This window comes from Bos indicus, chromosome 16 (genome assembly GCF_029378745.1).
Source record: "Bos indicus isolate NIAB-ARS_2022 breed Sahiwal x Tharparkar chromosome 16, NIAB-ARS_B.indTharparkar_mat_pri_1.0, whole genome shotgun sequence".
NCBI classification, from domain to species: domain Eukaryota; kingdom Metazoa; phylum Chordata; class Mammalia; order Artiodactyla; family Bovidae; genus Bos; species Bos indicus.
In genome coordinates, this window is record NC_091775.1 from 24,403,524 (window position 1) to 24,424,621 (window position 21,098).

A 21,098-nucleotide genomic window follows, 5' to 3' on the forward strand; every position below is an offset into this window, starting at 1 on the left:
TGCTTTGAGAGCATTTTTCTGCTTCTCTGTAAAACTCTGATATACTTAGAGAAGAAACCATGTGCAGAGGGTCAGAAAGAAAAGTCTGAAAAGCCATCTAACTTCACCTTGATTGCTACTCCTTACCTGCTTATATTAACATTTCATGCCAGTACTAAATCAGCATCAGCCTCCTCCTAAACTGTTTCATTGTGTCCTTCCCTGAGGTTTTAAAGTCATCCTTGTTGGTTAAGGGGTTCCTTCCTGCAGCGTCTACTGAGTTAGAATGATCACAGATTTAATTTGTGACTACTCAGTTTAGTTACTTACGCCAGTAAGATACAATTTCTCCTTTTAAAGATGTTAAATCTAGCTGACCCAACCTGAGAAACTTACTTCAGTTCAGTGCAGTTCAGTTCCCTCAAACTGACAAAGAGAGCAGAAGACAGTTTCTCACACTTGAATAACAATGATCACTTAGGGCACCGGCTGGCACAGAATTTTTTAAATTTTATTTATTTATTTACTGGCTGTGCCAGGTCTTCGTTGCCGCACGGGCTTTCTCTCTGCTTGCAGCAAGCGGGGGCTGCTCTCTAGCTGTGGGCATGGGCTTCTCACTGTAGTGGCTTCTCTTCTTGCTGGCACAGGCTCCGGGGCGTGCAGGCTTCAGTGGTTGCGGATCTCAGCCTCTAGAGCAAGGCCTCAATAGTTGTGGCGCAGGAGCTTGGCTGCTCCACACGTGTGGGATCTTCCCAGACCAGGGATCAAACCCGTGTTTCCTGCGTCAGCAGGCAGATTCTTTACCACTGAGCAACCAAGGAAGCCTGTTGGCACAGATTTTTAGGCCACTTAACCCTGAAGGACTATGATTCTAATGATCTGAAGTCAAGTCTAGAAACTTGTTTTTAAACAAGCATTCCACAGGATGGTTAGGATCAGACAAGTTTGAGAATTCTTGACTAGAAGATTTTAAAGTCTTGGGAGTTCCCTGGCAGTCCAGTGGAGTCTGGAGTCTATGCTCCCAATGCAGGGCATACAGGTTCCATCCCTGGGTGGGAGACTAAGATCCTGTATGTCACATAGCATGGCCAAAAATAAAAAAAATTTAAGTTTTTTTCAGTCTAAAATTGTACACAATTCTCAAAATCTTTGGATCAGTGGTTTCAAATTACTCCAAAGAGTCCAGAGTCTCTTCCTCTGAAGGTGAGGGTTCTGCACTAAGACCAGGGTATTAAGAAAAGGTGTAATATTAGGTATCAAGGCTCGAGTCTTCCCCTGGTCAGCTCCAAAACCCTGGCAGTCAGGCCTTCACACTTCTGGCAGCTTAAAGAAATTCTTCTGGAAAAACTGCCTAGTCTAAGAGATAAGATAGAAAGTTACTGAATGGAGGCTTTTCAACTAATTGGCCCCACCAGACTACCTTACAGAGGGGTACAGCTGACAAGCCTAGTCTTCTTTAACCCTCTCTCAGTCAATGTGTTAAAGATGAGCAGATAACCAAGGCTCACCAGCCAGGTATCTGAGAAATGCCTTTATTATCAAAGAAAAACCAAAATAAACAACCTGGAGGAAAGAGATGTTACATGGGGAAAAAAATGCCATTTGATAATATTACAACCATGAAATAGAACAGGAAGTTATTCTGAAAATTCAGAGCACAAAAGAGAAATCTTGGAAATAAGAGAGCATGAATGAAAAGCTCAATAGAAGCTGATAAGACAGGGCTGAGTACATCTACCAGAAAGGAGAGCCAAAAGATGAGATGGAAAATAAGAGAGAAAAGAAACTAGAGAAATAGTCCAAGAGGCCCAACATGTGCTCAAGAAACATTTCAGAAAGAAGACAGACAAAGCAGTAGAGAAAAAAAAAAAAACAGACTTCAAGAAAATTTCCCAGAACTGAAGGAATGAGTTTTCAGTCTGGAAGCCACATGTTCTTCCAATGCATAGGAATGAAAACAGACCCAGCCCAAGGCACATCACTGTGAAATTTCAAAGTGAAGAAGCTGTTCCTGTACACCGTCTCAACAATCTTCATCCCATGCTCCCCTTCCCAGGGAGCTACAGAGGATACAGTACAGCAAAGCAAAAAGGCAAGAAAAAGAAAAGGAAGACCCATGAACCAGATGACCCAGCTCAGAACAAAAGCACAGGGAATTTCCAGGATGAGGAGGAAGAATGACCTGTGAAGACGACAGGGCTTCAGAAGTTAGCAATTCTCTCATCTGGATCAGATGTGCGCACCCCCGAAGGCCCTGGCAGAGAAGTCTCCAGAGTGAAAAAATACCTGAGGCGTGTGAACATTCTGGTAGAAAATTTAGACAGCTTGTGGAGAGTCCAAGACAGAATGAGAAAATGAAATAAATGAGGGAAACAAAATGAAACAATTAGCCACAAGAAAGCCCACAAGTTATGAGAAAAAGCAGACCACCTAAATTTTCATCTTCCATTGTGATGATGCCTAAAACAAACAAACAAACAAAAATCAAGAAGTAGCAACACACACATCATTTAGAGATACAGGCAACTAATACCAAAAAAATTGTCTGAAAGAGCTGAATGTGATTTATCTAAGGAATGAAAATGGAAGGAAAGATAGGGGAATATGGTGTTCACTTAACAGACCCTACAGAATTATTGGCCTGTAGTGAAATGTATTTCTCATATTTGAACCCAAGTGTACATGGGTTATTAATGTAACAAATACCAATGTTAACTCTGCCTGTTAATTTCGAGTGTATTTATTAGTAACTGCAGCAACAAAGAGAACCAATTAATAATTCCCTTATGTATCCAAAAACTGACTAAACACAAAAGACTAAAGAAAATAAATTCAAGACACATGCGAGACAAGCATCTATTTTTTGAAGCAAGGCATCAGCACAATCAAGCAGCAATACAAATAAAAAAAAAAAAGAATTTACAGAACACAATCACAGAAACCATAGTTTAAAACATGGCACTTTAATGATTTGCCTTATTATAGTGTCTAAGCATCTGCTTCCAATTAACAAGGTCAATATGCAGTATTCCTCATTTGACTTTTATTCAAGACAGTTTTTTTCTTAAAGGTAGATTCAATAATACACAGGAATTATAATTAACAAACCTTTGATATTATTCAACGAAACATGTATCTTTAAGACTATGTCCTCTAAGTACACAAGGGAACAGGTGAATGGAGTTAGCCAAGTCTTCCCTTTGCCACTGAGAAAACTAGAGGACATGTTTTTTTAAACTAGGAATAATGCATTTTCAGTGGGTTTGTATAAGCAAGTCCCTTATATAAATGTGATTGTGCTTCAAAGCTATATAACATCTCAAGTTATAACATGTAATATGCTAAAAGCTATGTGCTAAATAAGTAAGGCAAATAAAAGCATTAAGTAATACCTTCTTACAGAGAGCTCGCAGCTTGAAAGCAGAAAAATGAAATGCAAAGTGTTCAAAAAAGATTCAAGGAAAAAGCTATTACCATTCCCTAATACTCCCAAGTTTGTTTGTTTTGATCATTGTTACTTGTTTGGTATAGTTTATAAGCTTAATGCACGTTACATGTTTAAAAAAGTAAAACATTCCATTTTCCTGAAAATCTGCAAAATTACAATATTCTATACAAAGTTTTCACTACTATGAGCACACTAATGAATTCTACACGTATTCTATTATTTAGCAGTTAGACAAGAGAAAAGAGGACCAAAAGTCAAAACATGTACCTTTTTGTTAAATGCCCAAATTTTGTCCCATTCCATGTTCACAACTGAACGTGAAGAACCCTAGAAAAACAATTTAAAAAATGGCTTGAAGGGCAAGAAGTATTAACTAGAATATTTTACGTTAAGCAAGCTAGAAAATAAACCCAATCAATAATTACAAGTTTACTTCCACTGGAATATAAAACTTAAGTGTGTACAAGCCAATCTGGTTACCCTGAACAGTTAAGCGTCAACAGTCATACACTTCACTGGGTAGAAACACCACAGTTGCCCCTGTCCAACCCTAGCAGAGGAGTTTAGGACGTCCTCAACTTTCCACTATTATTGGTGTTTATTTTTTTCAAAAACACTCTGCTTTTGCATTCTAAGGAACAAGCAAGGAACAGAAAAAACAGGAATAAAGACCAAAAGGATATTAAATCCTTTTAAAAATCCAAACAGAGAAGCTGGAAAAGAAACCATAACTCACCTGAGCAGCAATAAACTGTTTTAGTCCTTCGACTGTCATCCCTCTTCTCAGCACACCACGAACTGTAGGAAACCGTGGGTCATCCCTGGGAAATAGGGAAGTTTTAAGAGCCTAGGAGATGTTTTTAACATGTAGGTGCAGAGAGTATAAAATACCTTTCTGAATATTATATTCAGTTTGTTAAATATCTGAACTAAGAGCTGGTTACAATAATTAGGCAGAACACTAATTACTAGTCAATTATTACTAAGTAAAATAAATGTACTACTGCAAACAGTAAAAGCACATTTGAAAAAGGACACATAGGTGACATATTCAAATACAGAAAACCCAAGCATTACAACATTCTCATTTGCTTTTCATTTAACATTCAAGTCTCTATTCTACATATGACCGTGAGACACAGATAAGAGATGGTTATTCTGGCATTCATGTCCAAATGCACTTTATAAAGTCTTCTGGGTTGTAAAAAACATATATGTTGGTTAATTAATATTCTGTAGAGATGTGCAATTTTCAGTAAGTTTGCAATAACACCCTTTGAATGGGGCCCAAGGTAAACTTGCCCTTTATCAAATTCTGCTCCAGAGTAATTATCTAAAATTACACATTATTCAATATATACTTAATATGTGTCACTATTACATGATGCTAATAAAAACACACACATTCTAGTTAATTCAGGTTAAAAAAATATTCTTAGGCTTGTAAGTATGGTGACTCAACTGAACAGATTTCATTCAGAGATTTTTCAAACTTTTTCTAGTCCCAAACATGGGCACTCCATGTTTGCAGCATTAAAACAAAAGGGAATACCTGAGAAACTGGATAAAAGAAAGACAAGGACCAGAAACCCAACAGGCATACCCTTTCAACCCCTCCTATTCATCCTCCCCAAACCTCCAAGCAGTTTAAAATTAGTGACACACCATGTCCTTACTGCCTCCCAATTCTAGATAACAGCAAACATACCATCCATCTACTAGTCCTTCATTGACAAACCACGTGAGTTTTCTTTTGGACAGCACTGTGTTGTTGAGATTCAGCCGACTGTATTCCCAAATAAATGGTTTTCTTATGCCTAAAGCTTCAATAATCCAGTAAAACTGCTCATCTCTGTCATGGTATTCTGTTGTTCTCAGGGCGTGTGTAACACCTTCAATGCTGTCAACTATGGGGCAGGCAAAATCATACGTCGGATAAACACTAGAAAAAGAGTATTTCTGAAAATCAGTAAAGAATTTTACCCTTTTCATCTTAGACATTATAAGCACCAATACTAAAACATAATCCTTTACAAAATCAGAGTTTCTTAAAACAACAGGTGTTATGAGTCATAATACTCAAAGTACATCAAAACTTTTTATCAGACTTTGAGGACAATGAATCAGTTACTCAACATTCAAACAAACAAACAAACAATAAGACTAATTTGCAATTTATAAAACAACTGGATATTGGTGTAGTGAATTCTATAATCACATTTCTGTAATAGCCAATGTATACCATGGAAGGAAAGTAATAATAATTTTGAGGAAATTGAGTTTTTCAGTATCTTAAATTCCACACAAGTAAATCTCTAGGTTTAATACCTTCACAATTAAATGCATTCAAGAACAGTGTTTTTCCTTCTCTGACAAAGTAAAAGAGAAGAAAATTAGTAGATAATTCCCCTTAAGATGGAACAGTTGTAAAAACAATTTCTGTCTTAAAAAATGTACACAAAACATCCATTTTCATTTGAATTTTTTAAGGTGTATCTCACTGCATTATACCTTCTAATTTTTAAGATACAATTTTATTAAGATGCTACTACACTATGGCTTGAGATTATTTGATACTAAAAATGAACATCCAAATACACTTTTCCAAATGTAGTCAGAGCATTTGTTTAGTAAAACAAGGAGTAAATACCCTGTTAAAAATGAAGGACATATAAACACACACACACACCCATATAAACATGAAGTGTTTATCTACATACACATTTGCACCCCCAAGTTTAAAGAAAGTCACATTAGCAAACCAGGTAATCATTTATAGTCACCAATCTCTTCAAGAGTTACAATTCACTATTTGTAAGCAGTAGGCTTCTTCAAAGCATAAGAAAATATATTCTATGGTTATTATATAAATTAAAAGCAGAGTGAGGGGCATTTAAAGGGAAAAAAAATCTGTTAACCTGAAAACCCACATAGAAAATCAACTGAAAGTAGAAAAAACACATGATATTTTTTATAATGTTCATATTTCTTTAAATTTTCAATTCTATCACATTTAAGAATCAACTTACTCCTAGCAGAATCAAAGTTTATAACAGGAAAAGAAGTGTCTTCATCTAAAAATACACACCATGGTATACCTAACCAATACATAAAAAGCAACTTTTGGCAGATTCAAGAAACTTTATAGATGGAAACCATCCTAAAAATAACCTAGTATAACCGTAATTGACAGGTGAGTAACATCCCAAGAGGCTGGGCTACCTGCTTTACTGGTCATTTAATCCATGAAGAACAAAGATCCAGATCTCTTGACTACTCTGCAGTAACTCCCACCCCGTGTTTACAGAGAGCCTCAAAGCAAAAGCACAGGAAGCTACTGAGCGTAATGAAAGCAATACACCTACTTGTATTTATTTCCAGTTCTCGGGTGGGGCTGAATCTTGCAGCGATAAAGTGTCGGGTCCCTCATGCACCCATTGTTACTACTCATGTCAATTTTTGCTCGCAAACAACAGGACTGACCAAACTGGCTTCCTTTTTTCATTTCTTCCCACATTTGCAGATTCTTCTCCACAGCTATAAAATGAATTATACTACAGTTTACCTAATCAGCATTGCTAATCTGGTTGAAAACAAATTATTTTAACAGTCTTCTAATTTGATACAAAATTTTCCATTCTGATTTTATATTATAAGCACACTCCACTAGTTGAAAAGTACTTAATGGTTCCAGTATCTGATACCAAGTGAAAATGTATTTGTTTGTTTTTAATAAAGAAGTCCCACAAAACATTTGAATATGCTCTATTTTAGAAGTCAATATATTCCACTAATATAGTACTAGTGAAGGGTAAGAGTGGATGTCTGAGGCCTGAAGGTTTCTCTTATCCAGTTTTCCCACGTTCCCATCATGGCACAACTGGCCAGGCCTCCTCAAATTGAACACTGGGTGTCTGAAGCAGAAGCATTCTGTTCCTTTGCCACCTCATGCCCAGAGGACACGCTGGTCTGACCCAGCCCAGGTGTTGGTGCTGCAGCCCATGTCCATCCAAAGAAAACAATTTGGGCCGAGAGCCTGAGCTAGTGGGCTCCCCAAAAGCACCTTTGGCCATTCCACTGGAAAACAGGCTGCTCTTAGATTCGGAAAAAAAAAATGAGAGATGACAGAAAACAGAGAGTGACAGAAGTTTATCCCAGGGGTGGAAAAAAAATCTCTATATATCCCCACTGACTATATAAGTCTTATCTATATTAGGACTCATATGCCTCGTATGAGTAAGAAAGAACTGTTAAACAGTGATTCTTCTGCAGAAACTACTGAAGATACAAGGGACACACTATCAACTCTCAAAGAATCAAGTTAGGTCTAAAGTCCAGTTGCTAATTATTTTTGAAAAGGTAAAGAAACTGTAAAATGGGGAGGTGAGAGAGAAAGACAGACTGCCGTAACAATTTGAATTTACTACTATTCTTCCTAAATGTGACACTCAAGATGTTCTGCAACATAATTACAGAATAAAAATAACCAGATTCAGAAGCTCAGGGATAAGTAATATCAAAGACATACTTTTTTTGTCAAGTGGTATTTCAGGCACAGGGTAGCATGAGTCTTACATAGAATCTTCACACTTACAGGCTGCCAGGAAGATTTGGGTATGGCTAACATTACTATCAAACATTCTAACTAGAAAGGCTAAATATTTAAATTGAGAGAATCACAAAAAGTTGCAGAAGAAATCATTCACATGAGCTGAACAGCAATGCAAAAGACTACAAAAAAAAAAAAAGACTACAGGTAACAAGTGAGACGCTGAGACCACACACACTTCACATGCACTTGTGATGCTGGTAAGTAATAATGTAAAGATGGCAGAGAAAGGGAAAAGATTTCTAAGAGATGAATTAACGTATGAAACACATTCCCAAATGTGTTTCAAACCAACATCTTTCAGTAGAAAAAGAAATTTTCTACTGAAGCAGAATACAAGAATATCAATTAAAATACAGAACACTAAATGTGCCTTACAGTTTTCTCTATGTTTGGATTCTATCCTCTGCTCACGCTCCGCTTTCATCTGCTCAGCAGGAGTATCATCGACATAAGCCTTCCCTTCCTGAATTAGCTTCTCTGCATATTTCATTATAGTTTCAAAATGATCCGAGGTGTAAGTAAATTGATCTGGTTTGATATGCAACATTGCAACATCCTCCAATATAACCTGCAGTAAGAATTCAAAATAATCATCAGTTTATCTTTTGTTATTTTCTTGTGTATTTTCAATCCTTGATACTGCATTTGGACAAACGTAATAATACACCATTAGTCTTACAGAGCCTTAAAATGGTTGTGGAAGTTGTATGATATTAGACCAGAAAAGAAAAAGGAAAAAAAAAGAGAGAGAGGGAGAGAGAAATTTTATACTAGCCTCCAAGTTTTCAGCTGAGAAAGCTGATCGCATGGTGCTTTCCATTTATTCTGGAAAAGCTGATTATTATTGGCAATGCTGACAATTATTCGTCCTCTCTTTGAATATAAATAAATTTAGTGCTTCTAAATAGATGATATAAGCGGCTAGGAAACCATCACATTTTCCAATACCTACTTAGTGTTCGCTTCATTTATAAAATTATATAACAAAAAGGAAATCTGACTCTAGGAACCAATTCATTTAAGAAACTGATACTTACAAGAAAATGTAGCACTTAAATAAACTTTATAATAGTTGAAGAGAAAAAAAGATAAATTGAAGTTTTTTCATACGGGAACTGAGTAATTCTTGGTTTAAGTCTCAGACAAATATATATTTTAATAGAAGAACAAAAGAAAAAGTTATGAGAACAAGATTTATTTTCACACCATGAAGGTATCAGGTCACCCTCTAATTTTAATTAACTTTACCAACAAAGGGTCATCGCTACACCTTTAATTACCTTCTCAAAATCCTCCTTTTCTTTTTCAGGATTTGTGTCATCGAATCTCATGATCAGTTTCCCTTTAAAGTTGACCTGGTAGTGCTGGTTCAGGAGAGCAGCTTTCGCGTGCCCAATGTGCAAGTAACTGCAGCAGAAACAGTCACAAGGAGACTCGGTAACAGGCTTCAACGACATTCGTAAACTTCACCTTCTCCAGGAGAGGAGAACTAAACAAAAACCCTTCTACTTGGTACTCCAGTCTTACGTTAGTTGCTAACAAGAAATACTGTAACAGAAAATCTGACCCTGAGGAACAAAAAAAAAACTACAACATTTAGTAAATTACTGTAAGAAACAACTTCATATGTAAAAAAATCACAAAGGAGCAAGTTATTTACAAACATTAAACCTTAAGGCTAATCTCCATTTTCCTTTTTTACTGAGGAATGAAAGGTAATTTAGTTACGGGAAAACTCCTTATGCTACCTGGCAGTATGTCTCTTTAATAAGACCCAATGCGATTGAAAACTGGACACCCGCTCTCCACAGAGAAGACAGAGGCTCCTCTGAGATGCCACTGCTGCTGTGATAATTAAATAAAAGAGCATATGAGAATTAGGAAGCCTCAGGAAAGCCACTTTACTTTTCTAGGCTTCTGTTTTCTCAGAACCCAAAACAAAAAGATTTTAACTAAATGATCTTGAAGGTTTCATCCAGTATCAAAATTCCACAGGTCACAATCTATGAAGACACTATTCTATTCTATGGGCAGTTGACCATTACACAGAATAAAACGAATTAGAGGCATGGTTAATCATATCACATATCAACCTCCTCCTCTATCAGTGAAGTGGGCAATAGCAACATTCTATATACCACTACTGTTGGAAATAGACTTTTCATCAGTAACAGCAGCCACAACTGCACCATTCCACGTCACCTGATCTCACGCACACCTCTGATCTCAAGAAAGGAGGGAAAAGTACAACCCCTTGTATGTCTTTATAGCATTTCTAAAATCAATCATTTTTAAAGATACTCATGCAGCATTCTAGATCAATGATTCAATGTTGAAGGGTGTATATGCACAGGTTAATGCAGACAAGGACAATGCAGTGCATTTAGGATTATTCAAAACTTTCTGCATAAAACAAAGCACCCAAAGTGGCAGCCCAGATAAGACCCTAGAAGAGAAAAAGGACATTAGGGAAAAACTAATGAAATACAACAAAGTATGAAGTCTAGGTTAACAATATATCAAAACTGGTTCATTAATTTTGACAAAGGTAATGAAAGATGGTAACATTAGAGAAAACTGAGTACAGGTACAAGGGAACTTTTTTTAACTATTTCTGTAATATTTCTATAAATCTAAAACTATTCCCAAATTTAAAGTTTATTAAAAGCAAAACAAAGGAACTTGAGTTCTGAAAATGAAACAGAAATACTTTGTGCAGTTTTCACTGAAAGTGTTACACCCCATAACATGTTATGAAGAGAAAAAAAAGACTAATAATCAGTAACTACTAACTGACAGTTAATGTGCTTTACATTCAATCTTAAGAGAAGTAATGAAATCAAACTATTTTCTTAAAGATATTATTTCTGAATCTGAAATGTGTGCAATTCTAACCTGCAAAAAAGCAAATAGGACTATGAAGTATTCATAAGACAACTAACTGGCTCAAAAGACAACCTGAGAGCTAAAGAAAATAAGCTCCACGCTGCATTTAGTGAGTACTGATGCTATATTGGGCTTTTCCCACACATAACAGACACAGGCATATAATTTTAGTCATATGGACGCTAGAGTCAGACAGCGTAGGTTTGGATTTAGCAAGCTGCTAAAATGTTGTATGAATCAGTTTCTTAAACCATTTGTAAAACTGGAGATAACAACAGTGCCTTCCTCACAGGGCTGATACGATTAAATGTTACTACGTATAAAGTGTTTGCTAAGTATCTGCACATAACAGGTGTGTTATGTGTGTTAGTTAGGAATACAAATAAAAGGCAAAATTCAAGCCTTCTGGCATTTCATGAATGACACAGGAAAAAAAAAAGATTAAAAAACTAATTAAAGACAATCTGTTCTGCAGTATAAGGGGATATAATCAAGATATTGAATGTTTCTAAACCTGAATACTGACTTATATTCCAAACCCCCAAACTGTATTCAGCAACAACATGGACTCTAAAGCTGATGTAATTCAGAATAAATGTATTTTATACAGTAAATAATAAATAAATGCAGAGCTCACAATTCCAAGAAGTGACAGTGACAGAAAATATTAAAAAATTCAAAAGGTACAAATGTTCAAATAGCGTAACTATGGCTAAAAAACTAACTTTTATCAAACCACTCAAGTCACCACCCAATGGGACAACCATGACCCCTCACACCAAGAACACAAGGGCAGGATACAGGTAGGGACCCAGGACGTCTGAGGGAATTAAACAATGTAAAATAAGGACTATTTATGACTGACTCCACTGGTCAGTCATTTAATGATCCAGTCTGTGTATTTTCCAGAACCATTATTTGCCTTTCATCTCCTTCTGACTTATCCTTTATTCACCTCCTAAATCAGCAAAGAGAAACTGTGGAATTGTAAAACTGGTTTTGCTATTAATGACATGTATGAAATAGTTTGGGAATAACTATAGTAAGAACAGCTAAAATAGAACTGTTTCCTTATGTGCCACTTCCTTTTGTCTGCATACTGCATTTAGCACAGATGGGTAAGAATTAGGTTATAGAATACAAAATCTCAAATTAAACAAAACGTGGGGGAAAAAACCCCATCTGATTTACAAAATACGGCACAATGCTTTCTCAGTGGCTAAGTTTCTGAGGCTGACTGCTTTGAGCATGTGCTGCTGTGTGCGCTCAGTCACTCAGTGGTGTCCGACTCTTTGCAACCCTTTGGACTGTAGTCCACCAGGCTCCTCTGTCCACAGGGCTTTCCAGGCAAGAATACTGGAGTGGGTTGTCATTTCCTTCTCCAGGGGATCTTTCTGACCCAGGGACCAAACCCGAGTTTCCTGTGTCTCCTGCACTGCAGGCAGATTCTTCACCAGCTGAGCCACTGGAGATTCCCAACTGCTTTAATAAAAGGCATTTTATTATATTAGCACCACTGGCAATGTTCTTTCACAAAGCTTGTCCAGCATGATTCACAGAAGCACACACGTGCCAAGGCAGACATCCTTCAGCCTTAGGGGGTGCTGGGCAAGGACTCAGGCAGACCCACACCAGTGGCTCCAGCCAGAACAGCCCTTTGCTCTAACCAGCTAGTCATATATTATTATTTTCTATGACTGCCAAGAGTGAAAAGGGTTTTGCCTACTAACAGTAGAAAGAAATGAGTAAGACTGGGCTTTTCAGGATTCCACCTGCTTTATTTGGGAAAAAAATAACTTAAATCTACCATAATTTCTGATAACTGAAAGGAATGCTGAGAGTACAAATACAAACCCTTATTAAAGGACACCCCCCCAAAATCTCAAAATGTAAATAAAACTTCTCTATTAATGGATATTTTTCTACTTACAATTAAAATTCTGCCTGGAATAAAATTAAAATGCTATCTCTCCTACTGATTTAATAAGCTAAAACTACAAATTTTTAGAAATTAAGTATCAATAATTTAACAACCATTAAGATATTTAGAATTTTAACTTCCAAAATTAAAATCTTACTAATTTTCTTCTATATATTAACCTACTGATTTATAAAATATTTGGTAATTGTCTTAAAGTTTTTCTACTAAATGAATCCAATTGTAAGTTATATTTGCTTACCCACTAGCCTCTGGAGGAAATCTGACTGTAACCTTCCCCATCTCAGCACCTGGAAGCTCAACAAATTTCCCAACATCTTGCTTTTTCTCAGGAACCTGAAAAGCAAAACAACAACAAAAATAGTTACATGGTTAAATGTTTAAGAATAAATTCACCAAATAAATACTCAGTACCCACTATGCACCAAGTATGCTTATGAGGAAAAATTGACTAGATTATTGTCCCTGCACTTGAAGACTCAAAATCAGCTGAAGTCAACCAACAGCCTTTAAAGTCATCAGGAAAATGCTAAAAGGAGGCATGAACCAAACTGGACCTAAAAAAAATAAGTGGAAGTGTATCAGACGGACAGTGTACAAGGGAAGTCATTCTAAGGGAAGGAGTAACAAATAGCACAGGTAAGACTCAAAGGCGGGGAGAGCTGTGCAATGTTAGGAACGCATGTTGGGTGGGTAGGCAAGACACTAGAGAGTCGACCAGGTCCAAACATGAAGGTCCTTACAATGCTGACTTGTATGTTTTAGGCAATGGGGAATCCTCAGAGGCATGGAACTACTTATCTGTATTTTCTAAAATGATACCTGAGACAGTGCAAAGGCTCAACTAGAAAAAAGAGACCAAAGAAAGAAGTTCAGTGATGAGCCTGTGGTCTTAAAACACACAGGGGGTAATGAGGTGTCAACAAAAATCAACAGCAGTGGAGACAGAAAATCAATCTCTAGATACGAGAAGTAATAACAGAACTTGTTGACTGATTAGAGGTGGACAGTGGTGAAAGCAGAGTGAGGACTTTTAGCAGAACTGAGATGACTCTAGTGTCTTTATACAAGCAAGTAGTAGTTTTCACATTTTACAGCATCAGAAAACCTTGAAAAATTAACTGGACCACACATGCGTAGTATGTAAAATAGATCAAACCAGAGCAACTCTAGCTGGATAAGAGGACCTTTTTCTACTGTTCTCTATGTTACATCTTCCTACAAAATAAACAAAAAGGCTCTACAGAAGCCCAGGACTCAATGGTCACGATGGTTCAAACACCAGAGAACAGAAGATCTGGGAGGAAGAAAAGATGGTAGAGCTATAAAATATTGAGATTTTAGTAACATGGACTTTGGATTTCTTAAGGGACACACACTGCATGATCACAATCTTCTAGAAATATAATTATGAAGATTAAGGCTTAATATAGTCAAGCAGGTGAAGACAAGGCAAGATTCAACAACAGCAGATTCTTCCAAGAAGATCCTTTTTAATTGATGGGGGGGAAAAATTATGAACATAATTTTCTTCTCAGATTTAGGATCTCAGTCAGACAAGATGTCAGCATAAAAAAAAAAGTTTTAAAGGCTTACCACTTTTGCTTTGGTTGCTGAAACATTCCACTTGGTACCTACTGACTGGAAGGCCTGCTGGGCTTCAAGAAAGCCAAACCAGCGTTTTACATGAACTGGAGCTTTGTTCTGTCCCAACTGTTCCTGCCACGCAGCATTTCCTATTAGTAAACATAATTTTAAAAGCACTCAATATATCAGAAAAATCAAAAGCAAAGCTCCAGTCATGGTTAATTTAAGTAAATGAGATGGCTTAAAGCTATGCTTCTATAATGAAATTTTAAAAATCTGGGTATACATGGCAATGATTTCTAATACTTGGCATATTTTAAGAATTCACAAAAATTAATTTTAAATATTTTTTCATTTTAATCCACTAAGGTTGAATCCTAAATCCTGCCTTCACCACCGCCACACACACACTAGGGCAATGTTACATTCCATAATTAAGAAAAGCTTGAAGTGTATCAACTACAGAAAAAAAATAAAAATCAAGATCAAGAAGTAGCTCTTTTCTTCAGATGTAATATCAAAAATGGTACTGAAGGAGTTTATGCAACTCTTTAGCATCACAAAGCTACCTCCATAAGATACTACCTTCCATTTATGAATATTAATTCAAAAATCAAAGTAGATAAAAATGTCATAAACCTATAGATGAAAAATTGTAACTAGAATAGTCCTTCATTTTATGTTGGTTGTTATTACAACAGTTTAAAGAAAAGTTTAAGCCACCAAAAAGTACAGAGAGGGAGTTACCCAGCAGTCTGCATATTCACTGCCAAGGGCACAGGTTCAATATCCCTGGTTCGGGAACTGAGATCCCACAAGTCACATGGCACAGTCAAAAAAAAACTTAAGAGAATATTGAAAAAAAAAATCCTCATATAACCCAAATTTGAAAAGTGTAAGTGAAAGTGAAGTCACTCAGTCGTTTCTGACTCTTTAAAGAACGATAAAACATTCTAGCATATTTGCTGCATCTGCAGGGTTTTTTTTTTCTTTTAAATAAACTAACAAAATTCAAGCCCTCTTTCTCTCAATCAATCCCATATTCTGATCTGTTGCAAACTACTCATAGAGGACGGAAAAGGTGATCTCTCAGAGAGACAATTCCAGCTGACCCCCTCACCCACATACTGAGCAACCAGAGACAAAGCAACTGGAGTCAAGCCATGGCTGAGGCAGGAGAGGTGCCGACATAGACGATGAGGAACAAGGACAGTTCAAAGGCAAGAGAGGAGCTGCGGGCAGCAAGACAGGACCAGCCTCCACGGGCAGCGGAGGATGAGGAGTTCGTGCAACGAGCTAGGAAGAAAGTGGCCAGGGAGGTCACTCTTTCATCAGAAAATCCACAGTGACTGCCACCAGGTAGACAGATGTTCACATACACAGAAATATGTGTACTCCTGACCCAGCAAAACACTAAATAATTTAAACAGAAATTCTTCAAGAATTACTGATACCTTTTAGGGTGGCCCAAACACATAAATCTGCTAAGCTCAAGGAGTTTCCAACTAAGTATGTTCTCAGAGACAGACAGTGATTGAGCTCGTTGACTGCAGAAGTAAACAAATCACAAGAAGACAGTTTTGTGGCACTGAACTCCAACCAGTGATCAATCTGTGGAAAGAAATGCATCCCAGGGTTAGACTTAAACAAACAAGCAAACAAACAACTTCAGTGAGGGCCGTGCCTATCTCATCTCAATCAAAGAAGTCACCATTACGTGGGACTGACTGTGACTGTCTGGAGGCATCTACACTGGCACTCAAACACATACTGTGCTATCTTCCTATGTTTTCTCTTTTTCCCCCAGGAGTGTGAAGAGGCACTTCAGGGAAGAAAAAGGAAAATATGAAAACTGGAAGCAGGAAGGAATAACAAGCCTGACCGAGCCCAACAAATGGTACCCAGCCAAACATATTTATCCACTTGCAGAATTTAAAAGCAAATACTTGGAAATTATTCTTTGTATTTTGAATTTTATAAGCTTCAGGAGAGTTAGAGCTGAAAGCAAACAGGAAAAAAAAGGCATCTCAAGTGCCATATTGAAAGATAATCTACTATTGCTATAGTTAATAAGGCATATACTTAAAAAGGAAAATGTGTATGACCCTGGGCCCATGTAACTTTTCAAGGCCTGCTGCCCCATTTGTAAAGTAAGAAAGCTGCATAAGATAACCTATGCAGTCACATCCAGCTATGAAATTCTAGGACTCTAGGAAGACAGAACTAAATGACCCAAAAGGACAGCTGGTATGGGTGTGAAAGTAGAAACTTAGGAGCAAAGACTTTCTTTCTGAAAATAAAGTCAAATGAGAATTCCTAACTTGGTCTATGATTAATATTCTGTTACTATCCTATACCCTTAAATACAGTAATAGTCCAAAAAAGTGAAAGCCTAAACCAAACCAAACAAAAACACACCCAAGAAAATGTTCCTTCCTTACCTCAGTATGTTCCAACAAGTTAGAGCCATAGAGCCCTGCTGCAGTGGCAATTCTAGCCAAGTAGCGAAGTATGGAGTTTATGTCCGTGAACACCACATTTCTGGAATATAAACATGAGATAAAATATCACTGTGGCTCTAGTAAATCAGTAAGTCATGAGACATGTGGAAAATGTAAAAATAGAAATCTTATATATAGCAAGTATTTTCTACTATAATGAAAAAAATAGATTCAGTTGGTTCTAAATTCTATCAAACACTAATTTGTTTTGAGATGTTCAGCTAAATCCTATAATTCACTTCAGTGACCTCACTATCTATATGGTGTTTGGTTGGTTTTTTTCCATTAATCATTTATTCTGTTTTTGGTTACACTGGGTCTTTGCTGCCGTGAGTGGACTTTCTCTAGCTGCGGTGAGTGGGGACTACTCTTGGTTGTGGGGTAGTCTTCTCAATGTGGCGGCTTCTCTTGTTGTAGAGCGCAGGTTCCAGGCATGCAGGCTTCAGCAGCTGTCACATTCAGGCTCAGCAGCTGTGGCGCACGGGCTTAGTTGCTCCTCAGCATGTGGATCTTCCCAGACCAGAGACTTAGCCGAGTCTCCTGCATTTGCAGGCAGATTCTTGTCCATTGTACCACCAGGGAAGTCCTCTCTATGATGTTTGATCCTTCTCACTATTAGTTTCTACATGTCTATTCAGTGGTGAAAATATAAAAATATAATTGGGATATCAGGAATAAAGTGATTTAAAATAAATAAAGGCAATGAAGCCAAGGATATGCTGTCATAAAGAAGCTGCTGCTGCTGCTGCTAAGTCGCTTCAGTCGTGTCCGACTCTGTGCGACCCCAGAGACGGCAGCCCACCAGGCTCCCCCGTCCCTGGGATTCTCCAGGCAAGAACACTGGAGTGGGTTGCCATTTCCTTCTCCAATGCATGAAGGTGAAAAGTGAAAGTGAAGTCGCTCAGTCCTGTCGGACTCTTCGCAACCCCATGGACTGCAGCCCACCAGGCTCCTCCATCCATGGGATTTTCCAGGCAAGAGTACTGGAGTGGGGTGCCATTGCCTTCTTCCAGGTAAACATGGCAGATCAAAGCTCACCAAAACTGTTGCATAAAATGTTTTAAAAAGACACAGAAACAAACCCATAAGGAAAAAGAGATGAGGGCGAAGAGACAACAGCAATAAAATTTCAGAAGCTAGAAAGCAGATGGAGTTAACAGGCCTGAAAACACTGAATCTTAACTGGACAATGGACAAAGCTGAAAACCAATCCAATCTAAACTTCAGGATCCTCAAAAGACTTCCAAACCATGGACTAAAATGAGGAGGCTTAGTTAAAAGTCTACTTAAAACTTAGCCAGAAATACAGATACCTCCAATCCCTATTCTCTACAGCTGGGCTCTTACCCACTCCTGGCAAAAACTTGTGCTTTATTCTCTAAAGAAGAAAACAGAGGGTCTCTCAAATTGGTGGCAAGCTGGGTGACAGAGATAACAAGAGAATACACGAATAAACATACACTGGATGCTGAGATTCTCAGCCTTCTTCCCACCCTCAGCTTCCAAAATATGCTGGCCCCAGCCCGTCCTCACCTTCCAAACAGGACACTGGAAGTCTTCTCTGGACAATCTAATCAGGAGGAAAAGAACCAAGGATACTAACACCAGAAGTTCCGTCAAATGAACAGTTGTTTGGTCAAATTACCCAGAGTGAAGCTCACAAATGACAAGCCCACCCTGGAGTTCAGAACCTGGGAGTCTGAAACTCCCAGTCAGAATCTTAGAAAACCATCAAGAGTTACCAAATATTTAAAGAAAGCCTGTAACTCAAAAGATAGCGATCAAAATAAACACATAGATGTAAAGCCAACAAATCAAGGAAAAGAAAAGTTTAAAAGTGAATACATAAATTTCCTCTGAGCAATGAAAAAACATGATTATGTTTGTAATCATAAAACAAGAAAAGGATACTTTACCTAGATAGTAAGTAAAAGAACTCTCATATACGAAAAATACAACCGCAAAAAGGAAAACACAATAGAAAAATGGGATAATAAAGTCGAAGACCTCTCCAGAAAGTGAAAAAAAATGAGGAGAAAAAAATGGAAAATGAAGGTGATCCTTGAAGAAAATAAGGACTAACCCAACATACACATAAAGAACAGAAAATAGAAAGTTATCAAAGAAAAAATTTTCTAATCCCCAAAAGAGGATTTCTAAGTTTCCATATTAGAAGAGGGAGCAGCCAAGCACCCAGTGGAACAGATGAAAAATGGACTCACACCAAAGCGTATTATCATGAAATTTCTGAATACTGGATCCTAAGAGAAGATGCCCACAATCTTCCTGAAGTCCCACAGAAAACACAGGGATCAGAGAGGTTTCAGATGAGAACAAAGCAACCAACCACTCCACGGAAAAGTAAAAATTGTACACAAAAAGCAATCATGATATGTGGCTCAGCAGTGACTCCAACTTACAGGAACCTCATAGTATAAACACTATGAAGTGATCCAATCAAAGTTCTGATGCAACTACAATGGGAGGAAGGAGGTCGGGGAGGAGGAGGAGGGTGTGTTTGAGTGAATGTTTTCTGTATGCCGCCCCTTCTCCGATACAAGTCTTTCTGTCAGTTTATTACAGACCATTTAAACCATTTCCATATCTGCACCCTGCTTGAGAATACCCTTGAAGCCTGCTTTCAACCTGGTTCAAGTTCCATGATCTGGCAAAGATTCCTTAAAAGAATCGGAAACTTGGTTGTGTCTATGCCTCAGTTTTGCTAAACAAGAGAATTATTTCCCTTCCTTTTCTTTTCAATTTTTTTCAGTGAGTTCCAAAAGAAAGAGGTAAATCCAAAGGCATGCCATCTTCCATATACCTGAGATGCAAATAATCCATCTTAATGAAGAATATACAATATTTAAAAAAAAAAAGAATATACAGTATACCTTCATTATAGAAAAAATTGAAAACACAGAGAAGTAAAAAGGAAAAAACACCCCACAACTCAAAAACTCAGAAATACTATTAAAGGTGTTGTATACTTTTCAGTTTTTTTTCTTTGGAGATATGTACTTTCACATTTATTTCTTGCTTTTTTATTAACATTAGATTTGAACATATCCACATTAGAAATTCTTCGTAAGTCTTTTTTCACAGGTGTCTAATACTCTATGCTGTGGAATGACCATATTTATTTCCCCTTATTATTAATTTTATTAAACTTCCAATTTTCCACCAGAATCACAAAAGAATTAAAACACATGTACATATACCTTTCTGTACATTTCCAGTTTCTTTTAGACAGATTATACATGTGATCAGATACTTTGCTGACAAATATAAGTCTCTGGATATTAATTTTTTTAACATTTATTTAATTGGAGAATAATTGTTTTTACAATGCTGTGCTGGTTGGATATAATTCTTTTCGAATAAGAAAGAAAAGTATATTTCTTTTTAGGGATATTCTACCAGTCAGCAAGTAAAACAAGCATACAACATTTAACTCTAAATATTTAAAAGAAGCTGCTGAGTACCGAAAGCAAAGATACACTTACTCAGATACATGCAGAATATTCTCTTTCCCTTCTTCAACAGAAATGCTGACGTTGTCTTTCACATGTTCCACTGCCAACAAAGCTCCTAAAAATAATGAGATGAAAAGACTTCTCTCTTTATAAACAATGCAGTATTTAAAACCTGAATCATAAAGCAATAAGGATGAGTCAACAAAACAATGTTAAGTACTGTGAGGAGTAAAATTTTTTTCCCAGTAGTCTGCAGATGCAAAGTATGGCCTTCTGGTCTTAGAGAAGTAACAAACCAGCAATCATTCCCTGGCATAATCCAACTGCTTTTGAAAATGCTCAGTGTCCAGCTGGGGACACAGAAATGAACCTTTCCCTCCCTCAGGAGAAAAGAATTAATTAGAATAGTACCTTGTATAAAAGCTATGGTTGAAAGCATTAGAGGTTACTATGTGGCAGGGACTGTGCTACATGCTTACCTTCATTAAGATTTTTAATCTTTGGAGTAACCTTAAGTGGTAGGCACCTTTATCTCTGTTTTATAGACAAGGAAACTGAGGTGTGGAGGGGTTAAATAACTAGCTCAAAGCCCTTGAGTAAATATGTAGCTGTCAGGCTTTGAATGCAGGTCTAACACAGGCCAGAACTCAAATTTAAGAACAGTGTCATCTGT

General features: G+C 37.2%; 1 protein-coding gene across 2 annotated transcripts in view; it reads right to left on the reverse strand.

The window, feature by feature from the left end:
* EPRS1 (glutamyl-prolyl-tRNA synthetase 1) overlaps positions 1-21,098 on the reverse strand; it is a 64,653-nt gene that overhangs the window by 39,997 nt on the left and 3,558 nt on the right. Inside the window, exons 2-13 of one of the 2 annotated variants that reach the window (XM_070767960.1) lie at positions 20,456-20,540; positions 16,893-16,992; positions 15,906-16,062; positions 14,461-14,600; positions 13,106-13,200; positions 9,320-9,446; positions 8,415-8,607; positions 6,793-6,964; positions 5,136-5,369; positions 4,164-4,248; positions 3,695-3,754; positions 3,372-3,392 (exon numbers count right to left, since the gene is read on the reverse strand). In XM_070767960.1, coding sequence (XP_070624061.1) covers positions 3,372-3,392; positions 3,695-3,754; positions 4,164-4,248; positions 5,136-5,369; positions 6,793-6,964; positions 8,415-8,607; positions 9,320-9,446; positions 13,106-13,200; positions 14,461-14,600; positions 15,906-16,062; positions 16,893-16,992; positions 20,456-20,540 — 1,469 coding nt within the window. The remainder of the gene's footprint in view (positions 1-3,371; positions 3,393-3,694; positions 3,755-4,163; positions 4,249-5,135; positions 5,370-6,792; positions 6,965-8,414; positions 8,608-9,319; positions 9,447-13,105; positions 13,201-14,460; positions 14,601-15,905; positions 16,063-16,892; positions 16,993-20,455; positions 20,541-21,098) is intronic. The other variant, XM_070767961.1, reaches the window with a different exon arrangement.